At 36.4% G+C, this 16,321-nt stretch overlaps 1 protein-coding gene across 1 annotated transcript in view; it reads right to left on the reverse strand.

Moving 5' to 3' along the window:
* Positions 1-14,663, reverse strand: part of LOC116176063 (protein jagged-1b) — a gene marked incomplete in the record, with an annotated part of 99,687 nt that extends 85,024 nt beyond the window's left edge. The window contains 1 exon segment of the mRNA XM_031494532.1: positions 14,494-14,663. Coding sequence (XP_031350392.1) covers positions 14,494-14,586 — 93 coding nt within the window.
* Between the last annotated feature and the right edge of the window lie 1,658 nt (positions 14,664-16,321).

Consider the following 16,321-nt stretch of genomic DNA (forward strand, 5'->3'; position numbering starts at 1 on the left):
CAACCCCTTGGACGGCAGTGCACCTGGGTATTTTTGTTGATTATTTATTATCGAACTATCATTAGCCATCCACGAAAATTTGATCGTGATAGTATGTGCCGTTTTCGAGATACGACAGGGGGGTGACTATTTCAACCCCTTGGACGGCAGTGCACCTGGGTATTTTTGTTGATTATTTATTCTCGAACTATCATTAGCCATCCACGAAAATTTGATCGTGATAGTCTGTGCCGTTTTCGAGATCCGACAAGGGGGTGACTATTTCAACCCCTTGGACGGCAGTGCACCTGGGTATTTTTGTTGTTTATTTATTCTCGAACTAGCATTAGCCATCCACGAAAATTTAATCGTGATAGTATGTGCCGTTTTCGAGATCCGACAAGGGGGTGACTATTTACGACAAGGGGGTGACTATTTCAACCCCTTGGACGGCAGTGCACCTAGGTATTTTTGTTGATTATTTATTCTCGATCGTTCATTAACCATCCCTGAAAATATGGTCGTGATAGTATGTGCCGTTTTCGAGATACGATAAGAGGGTGACTATTTCAACCCCTTGGACGGCAGTGCACTTAGGTATTTTTGTTGATTATTTATTCTCGATCTATCATTAACCATCCCCGAAAATTTCATCGTGACAGTATGTGCCGTTTTCGAGATACGACAAGGGGGTGACGATTTCAATCCCTTGGACGGCAGTGCACCTGGGTATTTTTGTTGCTATTTATTCTCGATCTATCATTAACCATCCCCGAAAATATGATCGTGATAGTATGTGCCGTTTTCGAGATACGATAAGAGGGTGACTATTTCAACCCCTTGGACGGCAGTGCACTTAGGTATTTTTGTTGATTATTTATTCTCGATCTATCATTAACCATCCCCGAAAATTTCATCGTGACAGTATGTGCCGTTTTCGAGATACGACAAGGGGGTGACGATTTCAATCCCTTGGACGGCAGTGCACCTGGGTATTTTTGTTGCTATTTATTCTCGATCTATCATTAACCATCCCCGAAAATATGATCGTGATAGTATGTGCCGTTTTCGAGATACGATAAGAGGGTGACTATTTCAACCCCTTGGACGGCAGTGCACCTGGGTATATTTGTTGATTATTTATTCTCGATCTACATTAACCATCCCCGAAAATTTGATCGTGATAGTATGTGCCGTTTTCGAGATACGACAAGGGGGTGACTATTTCACCCCCTTGGAGGGCAGTGCACTTGGGTATTTTTGTTGATTATTTATCTCGATCTACATTAACCATCCACGAAAATTTGATCGTGATAGTATGTGCCGTTTTGGAGATATGATAAGAGGGTGGCTTGTTCAACCCTTATTGACTCGTAATTCTGCTTGATGAGAGGGTTTTCTATTTCATTGTAAATAGAATTGTTTCAGTATTTAGAGGAAAATGAATTAAGAGCAAAAAAATTCTGTGGCAGGGTTTATTTTCGCTTCGGGTATGTTCGGAAATTTTGGCCGCTAGGATTGGCCGCTCTTTTCACGCCGGTCCTTCCTTGGTGCAATCCTCGACACCACAACGAACCAAATAGCGCAATAGCCCTTAAGATAAAGGTTTGATAGTGACACAGACGTATAGTTATGGACAGACGGACGAACGGGTCACAATAGCGCATTTTCTATCTAAGTATGTGGAAATGCGCTAAAAGTTGGGGATAATGGTGAGATTGAAAAGAGAAGACACCGGCATATTTTTTGGAAGTTACAGTTTTTATTTAGTAAGAATAGAAACATTTTTTTCTTATGGAAACCGTTATTTTTGGAACATTGCTGAAAATACGGTATACAAAAGGCATAATATGTTGTACTATTAAGCACTTAATTACCTGTAATTTTTCCCTGAGCATTTCTTCCCAAAAGCTATAATAACACGGTTAGAGGCATTACACCAAATGTTTCTTTGAATGTCAGTAAACGGTTTCGGCACAAAGCCATTTCGGCACAAGGGTGTGTTGCTGTTAAAGATGATGTCATTCAGACATGATTTGCCCAAAAAGAAAAACTAACGTCTTCTCAGGATTATATTTAGCTTTTGTTCCAATTTATTAACCTTGATAGCCGCACTATTTCGCAGAACGAAATTCGGCCAATAACACATATACGTATATGCGTCTGGTTTTAATGTTTATTTATATTTGTAGTCCTGCATATATACAATAATCTGTAAATAAACATAAATATGCACCGACGATCAGATGTTATAACCTATTAACTGATTTAATCCAAGGAGGCGCCTAAATTATGGAATTGTGGTACAGTTACAATCTGTAGGTTTCACATTCTCGCACCGAAATGTTTTAGTAGAATAGTCTGATCGTTCAATGCCTTCAGAAAGAAACGTATAGAAAACGTTACAGATAATTAATAATCAGAATAATATAGGGCCGAAGCAGATGCACCAAACGAAATAACGGGAAAAACATTTTTATTAGATATTTACATGCATTTTTTCAAAAAATCAAAAAAGGAGTGTTCGCTAAACTTTCTTTACTATTTCCCGAACTCCTATACGAAATAAGTAGCAAGTAATACTTGCCATGTTTTATTTCCTCAAATGTATTTATATTTTCAATACATTGCGTCCATTTTCCCACATTACATTGGTAGAGAAACCGTGGCGAAAACCGCGCCCACTTAACAATAAAGACCAAAAATAATAATATATTGTGTTAATATAGTGCTAGGAGTGATCCCAGTCGTATATCCGTCACTGAGACCTTTTGGTCCATTATGCTGTCCGGTATTGTCTGCACTTCAAGAGTACCTGTATCTTTAACAAAGTTCAGGATTTTGTTAGGGCGAACCCTCCTTACTTCTTCTTGTCTAATTTTTTCATTTCCAAGTAGGTGTTCCCTTGTCTTTATGTATACTGCACATTGGCAAATGACGTGGTGTGGTGTTTCCTCTTCCTCACCACAACGCCGTGTTATCTTTAGCCTACTTAGCTTTAAGGTGGAAGAAATTCCCCGTTTGGGATTTCCAGAAAGATCTTGGAATTGTCCACATTCGATGAATGTCTGCAGTGCTCTTTTGTGAGTTTTGCCTGAATCTCCTTTTTGGCTGTGTTATATGTAATCCCACATGCCCGTTCGGGTCCTATGACTCGTTTCGCGGTTTACGCTTTCGAAATTCCCGCGTGTCTTTTTGTATTAGATCAGACAAGATTCCTTCCATCCCTGGGGATTTATACGGATGGAAAGTCTTCACTGCCCACCTACCTTGGTTAGGTTTACTATTTGTCGAGCCAAAACCCAATCCAGTCTGTTCCTCCTGGTTCCAGAGTAATTGGTTCGCCTGCGTCATTTTGAGCGAGGGTCTTTTATTCCTGAAGCAAAAACTACAAGGTCTTTTTTGCGGTATATATTGTGTTCCTTTACTTGTGCCCACGATGCGAAGGGAAACGAAACGAAACTAGCGAATGAATCGTATGGAGCCGAATATTGATGTGTCTAGGCGCTTTTGGCAAATAACTATCCGATCTCGTATCCGAGAATACCTCATCCCGAACTGAACTACTAATGGTGGTAGTAATTAAAGGTTTAATTAGTTCTAATACTATATATAAAAATGGCATAATATTGCCTGAAGTGGAGGTGGTTATTTAAATAATTCTGAGAACAAAAACAACAGTTTAACTAACTTAACTACTCAACTATGAATATTTAAAAACGATAATGTAGAAAAAAGTAGAAATAATAATATTTTTAAAGATATTTCTACACGTTTGCCAAATTTCATTTTTAATTCATAATTTTAATTAATCAAAAAATACAATATTCAACTTTTGTTAAATATCTAGTAAATGAGAAGAAATAAAAATTTGTAATTTGGCACACATGCGTAACCTTATATACTCTTTAAGAATAGTCATAAAAATTAGAGTTGCCATTTAAAAAAATAGTCACACTTGGGACACCCCCTATAAAATTACATCAAAAAGATTGCGCAGTTTCAAATATTAATTGACGGGTCCGAGCGTATTTCCGAACCCTCCATTTCATTTTCATTCAGTGTATCCGTTATTAAATCACAACCCTGTACTTCTTTCGCAGATATCACAAAAGGTAAGCCAAAATCAATCTCAGAAAACTGATCATTTACTATTATGCGAGCATGGAAATTAATATTTTAAGTGGTCATTAATTTACCCCACCATATAAAAAAGGCAACTCTGTGATATATGTTTGGCGATGAAAACTATTTTTGATCGTCAAGTCTACAAGAACCAATTCAAGATTAATTAATGTACTCGAGACTTGTTAATTAAGAAACATAAACTGAAGCAATCTCGAGATGACAATCTCGGTGCTTTTATCCGCGGAGTTTCTCTCGAACCTGAGGTCTCTACCTATAAATCTCATATTTATGTAAATGAATTCAAGATGGATATTGAAATATAAAAACGTTTTTGTATAGGTACACAAGGAGGTCGCAGCCTTCAGTGCATGCAAAGAAAGTTTAATATAGTATATGTACACATAAAATGCAGACACATATATGGTTTATCCAAATATACAAGGTTAGCAAGTATTCAGAGAGCATCAGAGATCGTGTATTTTCTAATACATATTTACAATTCGTGTACATATTTATTTTAAATCCAGTTCTGTCTTCTTTACAGCGCGCTGGCAGAGGATTATTATTGCTCATGGGACCGTGAAAGATTTGAGGTTGACAAATCATATATATTCAGTGAAGAAGGTAAGGGCTGCTTAAAATTCTAATCGAACTATCACTTAAAAATGTAGTATTGGATGTTCCTAGAAACAACGAATGTGGGAAACGGCAACAACAAATTACACAACTTTCGCGCTTTCTACGCGTTTCCGCTTTTTCGCTCCCATCAGAATACCAATGATGATATGACAAACATAAATAATGAAGAGAATGAGGAAGAAGAATTGTTTCTAACATTGTTCTTCGCGCTTGGTCAATTAATTAGAAAAAGAAAATTCGATATTATTAAAGAAGTAATTACATATGAAGTGAATGTGTTTCAATTATTATAGCGCTTATCCGCAGCGAACCCTGTCACATTAATATTCATATCGTAATTATAACGGTAAATATTTAAAAATTTTTGTAATTATAAGTTAAAGCATGAACGCGTGCCATCATTTCGTTTTGAGCTTAGGAGGTTTGAATGAGATCGCCTCTACATTTCTGTGGAAATGACGCACGGCTTCTCATATTTCCATAATATCAATGTCCCTTATTCTTGTTCATCGGATGGAAGTGATACTGAACCCTCAAAATCCGTTCAGGTGTACGAGGTTTTCCTGTTTTCACTCCTTCGCTGCATGCGGGTAAATTTTTTAAATTTATAATAACTGGGAATGCATAGGTATATGACAGACATGTTAAGGAAAAAATGTATTACTTCCCAGCAATTTACATACAATAGAATTATACGCGCACACTGCACGCCACAGTAGCTAAATACGCATTTAAGTTTACTTTCGATCTAATTGTTACTAAAACAAAAGTTTGTTAACAGGGAATCTCACAATAGTAATTACAAGTTTAGACCTTTAATTTAAATTTACCATTTTAATAGTTTTATAACAAGAGTTTACAGTAAAAAAGGACTGTAAGTAGTGGGACGACATGAATGAAATTACAGTAATTATGGTAAATAAGATTGTCATGCGATGGTAGCCCGATTTCTTGGTTCTATTTTGTATTTTTCATGCAAGAACTGTAAACTGGTCTGATTTTGAAGTCAATTGAATACAATTTCTAGTAAGTTTTACTGAGTGCATCAATAATGTTTGTTATTCTTATCTATAGGTATTGTGGACTGCTTGCATATTCAGCGAAACGTGAAATTTTCAGTACAGATATTATAGAAGGAAACAAGCGTGCTAAATTGGACATACATTTGAATAGTGTGGTGCACTCATACGGCAGAGCTATGTCGATCGTGAGACAATAAAACAGAAAGTCTACCTCTAGCATTACATGTTAGTTTAACTACTTTAGGAAAACCTTTAGAAAATTCCGAGCAAAATATGCAATTGGAAAAAATCTACATATACAAAATTATTTATCCTCATTCATTTATCAGCATGGATCCCCAGCGTAGCGGCTGCAATCTGGACAAAAAAGGGGTAGTAGGTCAATGTTTTCCATTATATATAGGTAAACACCAAAGCGCCCAATAAGACGAGCTCGAAATACTAGACAATAAAAAATTGCAACATTACAAGTCGAGTTCCAAGTTAAGCCGTAGACGTGGTTTTTTTCATCTCAGGTCTATGCACTCTCATTCACGGAAAGGTCATCATATCTATTGAAGAACCTGCGATAGCCGCCTTCCGGGGGTGATACGGTTTGATAATAAAGAATGAAACCTCGAATGAAACGCAGATTTAGGAAGTCTTGAAGACGTAGCTTCGAAACGAAACTTTTAGATTACGGAGAGAAAAGGAAGAGCTGTCTAGAGTGTCTCGTGTCGACTTTGATGTAATGCCCCATTACTACAGTACAGAGAATACTTACAGCGACACCTTGGTAGGTTTTAATTGTGCTATATTGAGGTTTCAGTCCCACTAAACTCGCCAGTTGACAGTTTCGAAGGAAAGTACCTAATATCCCTGGCGATGTTAACCACTATATGATCACTATATAGAGACTACATTTTAATGGACGGAATATGCACCCACGTACACTACTACTACTACTAAAAGTGACAAAATATGCAATTTATCCCTATACTAGGGGGGAGGCTAGGGGTTAACCCTCCACAAATTTTTAAATGGGCAACCTTTTTGATTTTATTAAAATCGATCGATTAGGGAACAAAAAATCGCGCTTTAAAGTTTCAAAGTTAAAAAAGTAATAATACGTCCAAAAAAAAGGCTTAAACCAACGAATGCATTGCTCGAAATGACTTCAACCATTGCTGCAAGTTCCATACAATGGATACATGGTCCACACACATTCTCAAGACCTCAGGAGTTATTCTTCGATATTCCGTGATAATTCTTTGTAGTAGCACAATTTTTATAATTATTCCAAATTTCAGTTTTCGGATGTAACCAATCAAGTAGGGCTACCGTTGCTAATCACCTTCAGCCAAAGAAAATCATCAAATCATCTGGACTAAAAGTTCCTGAAAATGCATCTGGTGCGTATGTAAGAAAAATAAACTTACAAATTGGTGGACACCCCCTTCAATCATTGGTCTCATGATAAATTTAGAAGACTTTGTCAAATACTGAGACCGGGATTCAAACTACCAAATACCACAAAAATCGGAGGAGCAATTTTGGAAGATGTTCATTCAACACTTCAGGAAGAATGCATCTACAGGGACATGCCGTGTGTATGGTTTTGGTTGGCTGGTCCAATATTCATAACGAACCCATTGTATGCTGCTCAGTCGTAACACAAAATAGAGAATCGGTCTTGGTGGAAACGGGTGATACGTCACGAAATGCACATACAGCTGATTACTTGAAGAAGTCGCGACACAAGGGAACACGAATGACGAGAGCCGAGGAGAGATTTGGAGTCAAGGAAGAAGTTCGGACGCGAGATCGCTAAAGATGATTATGAAATCTGCGAGGAAATCTTGCAGTACGGATGCTCGGCTCACCTCTTGAATTTGTTAGATCATGATATACAAATTCTGGGTGTACCAGGATAATATTCTTAAAGTAATAAAATACTTTCGTAATAAGCATTTACCTGCAGCTTAGAACAAAGAAGCGAAGGGAAAGAAACTCATCATGCCCCTAGACCCTGGAGATTCAGTGGAGCCAATGACTCTATTAGATCGTATATTGAGAATTCGGATAAATACTTCTATTGCAAAAATCCAGAATTTGTTCCCTTAGTAATGGCCTTGACAACTGCATCTAGACCATTTTCTTCCTACGTGTTTGAAATATACTTTCAACAAGCCCAGTACAGAAAACGAGTGGCCAGCAACCATCAAAAAAACTTCTAGATCTGTATAAGCAACTCTTTAATGCCGTAGCAGCTACAGCTGGCATGGAGCGCATTTTTTTTCAGTTTTGGATTGGTTCAGTCCTTAAAATTTTTCGAAAAACAAAAGAAGAAAATGAAAAAAAGTTGGTTGTTTTACCTAATAAGTTCCAACTGCAACACCCTGTATATAGCTATGGAGGTACATACAGCGGTCCATATCGCGCGACTCTGAAGGTTATTTATCGCTTGCCTTTGTATTTCAAGAATCTCTTTATGCGTACTGCGTACGGTGCATTGTCTATGATCGTATGAACGCCGTTTACACATAAAGTGAAAGGTCGGCGCGAAGCAAGAAAACATACCCGTGCGCGAGACTAGCCCGCGTGGCGTCAGTAGCCAGACACATTTTTCGCCTCGCTGGCAGAATATACGAATTGCCGTAAACTGAGACCGATTTTTTTCTTTATTTGTTCACAATGCTGCAAGGTTATCAAAATGGTATACGGTTTTTTTAATTATAACGCAAATTTAAATGCACTTCAAAGCAGCGGCGTTAAAGTAGACATCTGCATTTTTTTGTTTATCACCAATGGGTAGTATAGTTTCGTATTTCTTCGAAGAAAATGATGCTGCTTTTTTTTAGTGTATTAGAAGTTAATAATATTCCAGATAATATTAAAACCTCGATTAAAATTTAAAACATTATAATGCTGACGCGGAAACGGTCATTTGCATTAGAGGGCAAGTAGAGATCTAGGACAATTTTGAAGGCTATTTATCTGGATTTTTTCCTTTCTAGGTAAAGTATGGAATGTTATACCGGGTGATCGAAAAGTAGTGCGGACAGTTTGAATTTCCCGTAGAACTAAACATTTATAAAGTTGATAACATACCTAAATGTCATTTGTGTAAAAGCAGTGGTGGTTCAATTTAATCACTAATGCATAAATAAACTACCTTCTAAACTTGTTTGACAATTCCTTAATTAAAAAACATTAAAAACTTAAAGCGTCCAATTTAAATTGTCTGCAGTTCTTTTTGATCACATACCTTTTTAGTTATAATATGTATGCCTATCAAGAACTCAGAAATTTGGTCGTTTTGCATGCATTTTATTTTTATGAGCGAGATTATGAGGTTGTATTACACCTTTCTAAATTATAGTACCATTGGATAAGGCCTTACTCAATGATAGTAGGTATCTAGCATGTTTTTAATTTATTATCCCTCACTTGTTCTGGCTCAACCCGCATAATTCTCTTTTTAGAAGTGTAATCAGACAAGTTCTAGAAGAACAACCAGGGACGTTGACAGAATCTTATTTTTTGGGGGTTCACTTGGAGAAATTTAAATTGTGGGGAGGGGGGAGTCACATTATAAAAGTTTATATAGTTACTTACTAAAAACAAGTTGTAAATCAGCATATGCATGATTAAAGCGCATTTTTGTTAATGTAGGTCAGTATTTTATTAGCGAAGTTTAAAATTATCGATCTCACGAGTAATTTTGGCTGCGTTAAATAATTAATTTTATTTAATTTCAATTAACGGTACGTCTTCATTTTGTAAAACAAATCACAAAGTAAATAATAAGTTTTTATACTGGTAGCGCTATCTAACGGTAAAATTATAGCACCTCCGAAACCCATATCGAAATTATTTTCTTCAATTATCGATCTCACAAGTAATCTAACTCAAAATAGACTAGTGCCTGCACATCTACACTATAGCAGAAAGCTTTTAGTGAAAATTTGAAGTCTCTAGCTATTGTAGTTGTGGAGATCTAACGCGGACAGCCGGCCTGCCAGCAATAACGAATATAATAGCGTATTTTTTTCAAAAATGCGCTAAAAAGTAATGGTTAGGGCAATGAAGCCAGGCTCTAAGCGTCCACTATACATGCGCTTAGAATGAATAACTTTTTATAATAACAATTTGTTATAGATCTGGAAAATTATGGAGACTCCGTAGTTCTATAATATTTTACTTGGAAAGAAAAACACAGTCGCACAAACGAGTCGCATCAGAACATCAAAAGCGGAAAGTTCAGCAATGGAAAAAACATTTCAGTCCCAAAGGCCAAACCCAAACCTAGGTTTGTCAAAACGGTTAGGTACAATCATCATCATTCCGCATGAAAATAATATGAATTCTTATGTTATCCATATATGTTGAAAAATTGTCGAATTTCCATGAGTAAGTAAATAAATTGTATACAATACTTGTACAATTTGCCTCGAAATTTGTTTATAAAAAACTTGTGCTTTTATAAGTACGAATAAAAAATATGAATTTTGCAACAAAGTGTAGGCTTGTTTTTTTTCAGAAACACCAAATAACAAAGTTTACTTACGGTACTTTTACTTCTATGGAATTTTACTACCCCAAACCTTTATTATTGCTTAAAATTTTTACACATCACCGACAATTATTTTATTATTTATTTGCCCCAACATTTCTAACATTGCCTTAAATTTCTCAATTAACATGAAAAAAGTAGTGTTACTTCCTTATCGAAATCCTTTTACATATTTCCTTCAAATTTCCTTTAGATTTCTTTAGAATGTCCTCTACATTTCTTCAGAATTTACTAATATTTCCTTAGAATTTCCTCATTCCTTTGAAATTTCCTCCTATGTCCACAAAATTTCCCCCGAATTTCCTCTAATTTCGTCAATTTTCTGCATATTACCCAGTTGTTTTTTCGAAATTTCCTATATGAGGTAAAGAATTTCCCTCGGGGGTTTCCATGTTCAACAAAAATTTTGATTTTTTATCCGGCATCCTCTGAGTTTGTTTATTTTTAGTTTCCAATTTCTCTGACGACGCGTCTCCAGCAGGTCAGTAAACCCATGCACAAGCGAAACGGGACTTAAATAGAACCGCTAATTATGCCCTTTATGGACGCTTACACGCAGATAAGCGAGAATGGTGCATTTCTCATTAAATTCTTTGACGCAATTTCCAGTTCATAAAATTCCCCTCGAAATTCCCTGACAATTTCAGGTCTTCCCGATTATCTCGCTTTGCCACCATTTCGTAACTATATATGAATGTACCGGCCAAAATATCGAGATTGCTACTATCTGTGTTTCGAATTATGTATTTTTGTGACAAAAAAATAAAAACTTTTCACGCAAAGAATCGAACCCGAGCCGCCCAGTTGCAAGCCGAAAATCCTTGCCACTAGACCATTATGGCGCACATTCAATCGTGATTAAACTGGGTTCACATTCCGAAATAGTTGTGGGGAAGGGTCTATTTTCGCATGCTTGCAGACGCGTCTGCCGTTTACAAATATACTTCCCCGTACAGCGAATCAGTGACATGGTACGATACTAAATTTGCTTTAAAATATTCGTTCTTGGGACTTTACTTTAATCGGGGATGAAATGGATAAGCCCAAATTCAACAAACACCTTTGTCGCATGCATGCTGGGCGGGTTGATGAGACCCAGTATCTGTAGCGGGAAAAGCCAAAGCTAGTAGGTAGTAGCCAAAATAACAGTTCAATAGAGAATTCGGCCAAAAAGACAGAAATAAACCAATTTATGACAACACCAGAGGCCCATCGTTTGCTCAGCATTTAATCGTATGGACAACTGCGGAGGTTATTTAGAAAAACGAGTACTATACTTGGGAGACCCGATGGTATCTCTCAGAACACGGGAAGAATTGGCAAGCACCTGTTAGGGCCGGGTAGTACGCGAGCCTGAACTACTCCATATTGTGGTAGTAGGTATCTACGTGTACAAAAATCTAAGCAGTGATATACTCTTTGGATAAATCTAAAAAAAAACATATACTCAGATTCATTGAAGGAAAGCCTTTCCCATGATACAATTTAAAAGTTTAATTACCAAAATTACTGGCTCTCTGTCTTTAATGACAAGTTCAATGCGCTACTGTATAAATATATACTATTTAATATATATATTTAATTGCACACAATGCAATGATTCTAATTAGAAATAGTATATGCAAAAACATACAAACATTTGAAAGAAAAAAATCATCAAAAACTGATTGTTTTACTTAGATTTTAAATACTTGTTTGAATTTTGAAAAAATGAGTAGACTTCGTCTAGTAGTTTAAACACTCCCTTAGAACATACCATATAGGCCTCGATATACTCGAGGGCCTACTTATAATTATTGCAGACATCTAGGTAATACGCGTAGGTGATCAATTTTTTATTTCTTTGTTTAAACCCCATGTCATATTGAAAATTTGTTTGGAATCGCTTACTGTTTTTGATTTTCCCGAACATAAAAATTTAGTCAATCCATCAATGGTATATATAATTACCTACCTATACAAATCAATTTTAATACCTCAAAAGTGAATTGTATCAGGATTCAGGTAAAAGAAGAAAGCCGCAACTATTCAGCTAAGTAATTTAAGAGAGTGCGAAATTTAAGTGAATAAAAGGAATGCACACCGCAACTTGAAAATTACCGGCTGTTTTTTATCCGATCTCGGTATGTGATTTAAAAGGAAGTAATTGCAAATTTGGATAAATCAAGGCGAATTTTATATTCATGCTCACCATTCCTCAAGGAGTTCAATAAACTTTGCCCTCTTCGAGCTGTTTTTTGTAATCCGATTTTTTCATTACTGTTTTCGTCACATTTTGCTAAATATTGTACATTCTACGACAGACACTTTTAATATTTTGTCGCGTTTCCTCAGTTTCCAGTAGTTTTTGTGTAACCAAATCTTTATTGTTGGGCTCACATTTTACCTACCTACCTAACATGAAATGTATACAGATGCGATATCTAGAAACAATATTGTACCGGAAAACACAAAGTGTCGTTTACCAGACGACTTTGTTCACACGGTACGAGAACTTTCATTTGCCATTAAAGATTTTGGGGGTAATTTAGATTATGATAACTGTAAAATCTGATGGAGAAATTAAAATGTAAGATGCTTTAACACGTTCTAATTCCATTTAACTTTTATGCTCATTTAACTACCAATAAAACTCATAATGTGCGATAATTAACGGGTAAGAGCATCCTTTCACTGCATTATTCGGTCAAAATTTGTATACCCCCATCAGCAAACCCAATATTTGTATTAGATAACGACTTTCTCACATTGAAAATCGGAAATTTAAAAATAATCCTGATTAATTACACTTTGTTAGGTATCGTTATTTTTGGAGTTACATTACAGCATTTGGAAATTATGTCTGCGTTTCAGGTTTAAAAATACATTAGGGAGGTTGAACTAATGCGTTTGAAGTGTTTGGATTAAATATTAAAGGCACACGTATGTAAGACCATTCTAAAACATACAAAACTATGTAAACGTAACCTATATTTACATAGATAGATCGACACTAAAAAGATTATAAAAAAATATATAAAATCAACAAAGCGACTTGCATACTAATCCTCGGTTCGAAACTGAAATTCCGAGCAAAGGATTTTCGATACAGCCATTAAGGCAATGAACTTTGATAAAAATGTATACTCTGGCTTGCATTGTCAAGTGCCTGACGTTACTACAAACGGGTGTTCAAGTACCTACGTCTTTTGGTTTATTTTTAACAATATCTTAGTTTAAAATTCGTAGAGAACAACTTTACTGAAATTTACTGGCGGCTCAAGGATTCCCTAGTAGCGGCCACAGGTGCACCTTTGTCATCCCTTAGCCGTCATTCATTAGTCTTTATGGATGGATGGGGTTTTATTATTTTTTACGCCGATTGGTTTATAAACTACTTCAAAGTAGTCGCCTAAAAATAAAACATTTCATTTAATAAATTTCAACAACAAAGTCTTTTATTATCGTAGCATTTTAATAAACGTGACTAAATTATTTTATTGAATGCTTCGCCACCTTTGAATGCCATTTCTCACACTTTGACGCGATAAAAGCCAGGATAAAAGTATCACATTTATCTGCTTTCGCCACCGTATAAAGCGTACCGCTTTGAATAAAAATATCGCATAAAGGGCGGCGCGATTAGCACGTGCAATATTACAACGGCGGATGCGTTAAAAAAACAGTACATTAAACAAGAAACTAGGGCGCAAGGGTCAATCCACCCTTTTATTATTAATTAATTGGGCCCGTGGGCCAAGTAAATCGATTTGGTGTTCCATTTCAGACATCGATGTTTAACCCTAACTGGAAAATTGAGAAGCGAGGACTAGATTTTGAATGTAAATTTCATGGTACTTCCTGCATGTCTAAAATAATTTAACTGATAACTGTATCTCCCGTCTAATAAGCAAGGAAGTACGATTTTTAATTATCTAAATATGTTATGCAAATCTCACCCACTTTCCTTTAAAAAAAAGAAAACAGAAAAGTGCAAAACTAGCGTCGAAAGGACCGCAATCGTCGCGCTAAAGCTCGCAACGCACCCCTTTACGTTAATTTCCGCGCAAGAATGCGACGGTATTTATTTCGTGTGTGCGAGAGACTCTCATCAAAGCTCGAGCGTCGAGCGCGGATCTCGTCCTTTTTAATAAGCAGGTGCATTTCTTGGTGTGTTTATATAAATTTTACCTGTAGCAAGTAAAGGAGAAGTAAGAAAAACTGTATTAAATATCCATGGGTCATGCTCCTACATAACAATCGCCACATGACACTGCACATCATCACAAATACGGGCCCGCATCGGGCTTAAAAACGAAGCACGAAAGAGAAACGGCACATGCAAAACATAATAGAAAGACGGCCGGTTGACTACTGAAGGGGCCCCACGCAGCCGCGGGGGATTCACGCCCCCCTTGCCACCTCAGGCTTCTGTAGTGGGAATCCTTGCAGCATCCAGCAAGGACCAATAGCTAACTTTCTTCTTGTATCCATCCGACTTTGTTTAAGAAGTGCTTTTGTATACAATAATTGAAGGTAGTTATTAGATGTTAAACCGCTATACTTCGAAATTATATACAAGAGAGAATTTCTTTTCCGTGCCGATTAATTCTGGTTCTTTTAATGTTTGTGGGGATTGCTACTACTCCTATAATACCTGCACCTATTACGACCAATAAATACGTTTGGAGGCATTTCCTGATCTACAAATTGAAAGTTGCACGGTTTCGGTGTTATAAATTAAATGGAAAGGTTACGAAATCACGACTCTTCCCACCCAATCACGTTGAAAATCGCAATGTCAATGAACGTCGCGACGCGCGATTTACTGGGGGATTTATCCTCGTTTGGAGAAATTGATTTCACATCAATTCATCTCATATTTCTAGGACATTTGCTTCAAAGAAAGCGATTTTGAAAAATGTGCAAAAGATGTACTTATACATAATTTGTGTTACTTTACAACATTTAAAAATCAGTTCAAATTAGGGGTAAGAAGTGATACTTCTTGCAAAGGTTGTTCCCATCCGACGGAACGTATTTTACTCTCAAATCGACTCTTTCAGACGCTCTAGTGGCACAGGGGTTGTGTTTATAAGTACTTAATGTGGTCTAGTACACGTTGCTGTGAAGCTATTTATCGCGAGCGATTAAAACATATAGAAAATCTACCACTAAATTAATTTCGTACGGTTTTCAATGTGATACAGTCCTTAAATGGAAAGCTTCCAAAAAACATGATTTAACTTTTAACTTTGACAAGATATTAGGAATGATAGGCCAAGAGATTTCCCAATAAATGCTGCATCAACTACTATTCTTCTTATAAGTTATACTAAGTACATTTTTTACCAACATTGGCCACTATACGTTTAGCTTTTCAAAGGTAGTAGGTATGTAATTGATTAACATTTGATTCAAGTGGATCAAGTATATAGTAATCTGTCATTTTCTTCTCACGTCATATGAGAATTTTAGTTTGTTTAATGAGTTTGTATTATACATACTTTCTATTAAAATGTTTTGAGGGTGTGAATATGCCTAGAGCGAGTAAATTTGACTGAGATCAAATTATTGATCTTTAGCTATAAGTAATTGATTGATTTATTGCAGACCACCCCTAGTACTATAATAACACAATATATTTTTGGGCTTTATTTTTGAGTGGGTGGGGTTTCAGCCAAGGCTGCTCTACCAACCCAACCCACTATCCATGCCCGAACCTGTATCGAACCAGCGACCCTTAGTACCGTAGTCGAGCTTCAACTCAACTGCGCCACACGGTCCGGCACACCGCACAGATACCAAATACAACACATTTTTGTATGCACAGTTCATCTAAACTATCATTACCTATATCGAACCCACTAAATTGGAGGTTTTCTGCAAACAATTCTGAATGAAATAATTATTTTTCTTTCAAGAATTGGTTTTTTATATCTAATCCAATCCAATTGTAATGAGTTTCTAAAATGGTAAAAATATACGCAATACAAAACTGCTTTCATTATCTTTATAA

This window comes from Photinus pyralis, unplaced genomic scaffold, assembly GCF_008802855.1.
Source record: "Photinus pyralis isolate 1611_PpyrPB1 unplaced genomic scaffold, Ppyr1.3 Ppyr1.4_LG1, whole genome shotgun sequence".
In the NCBI taxonomy this organism is placed as follows: Eukaryota; Metazoa; Arthropoda; class Insecta; order Coleoptera; family Lampyridae; genus Photinus; species Photinus pyralis.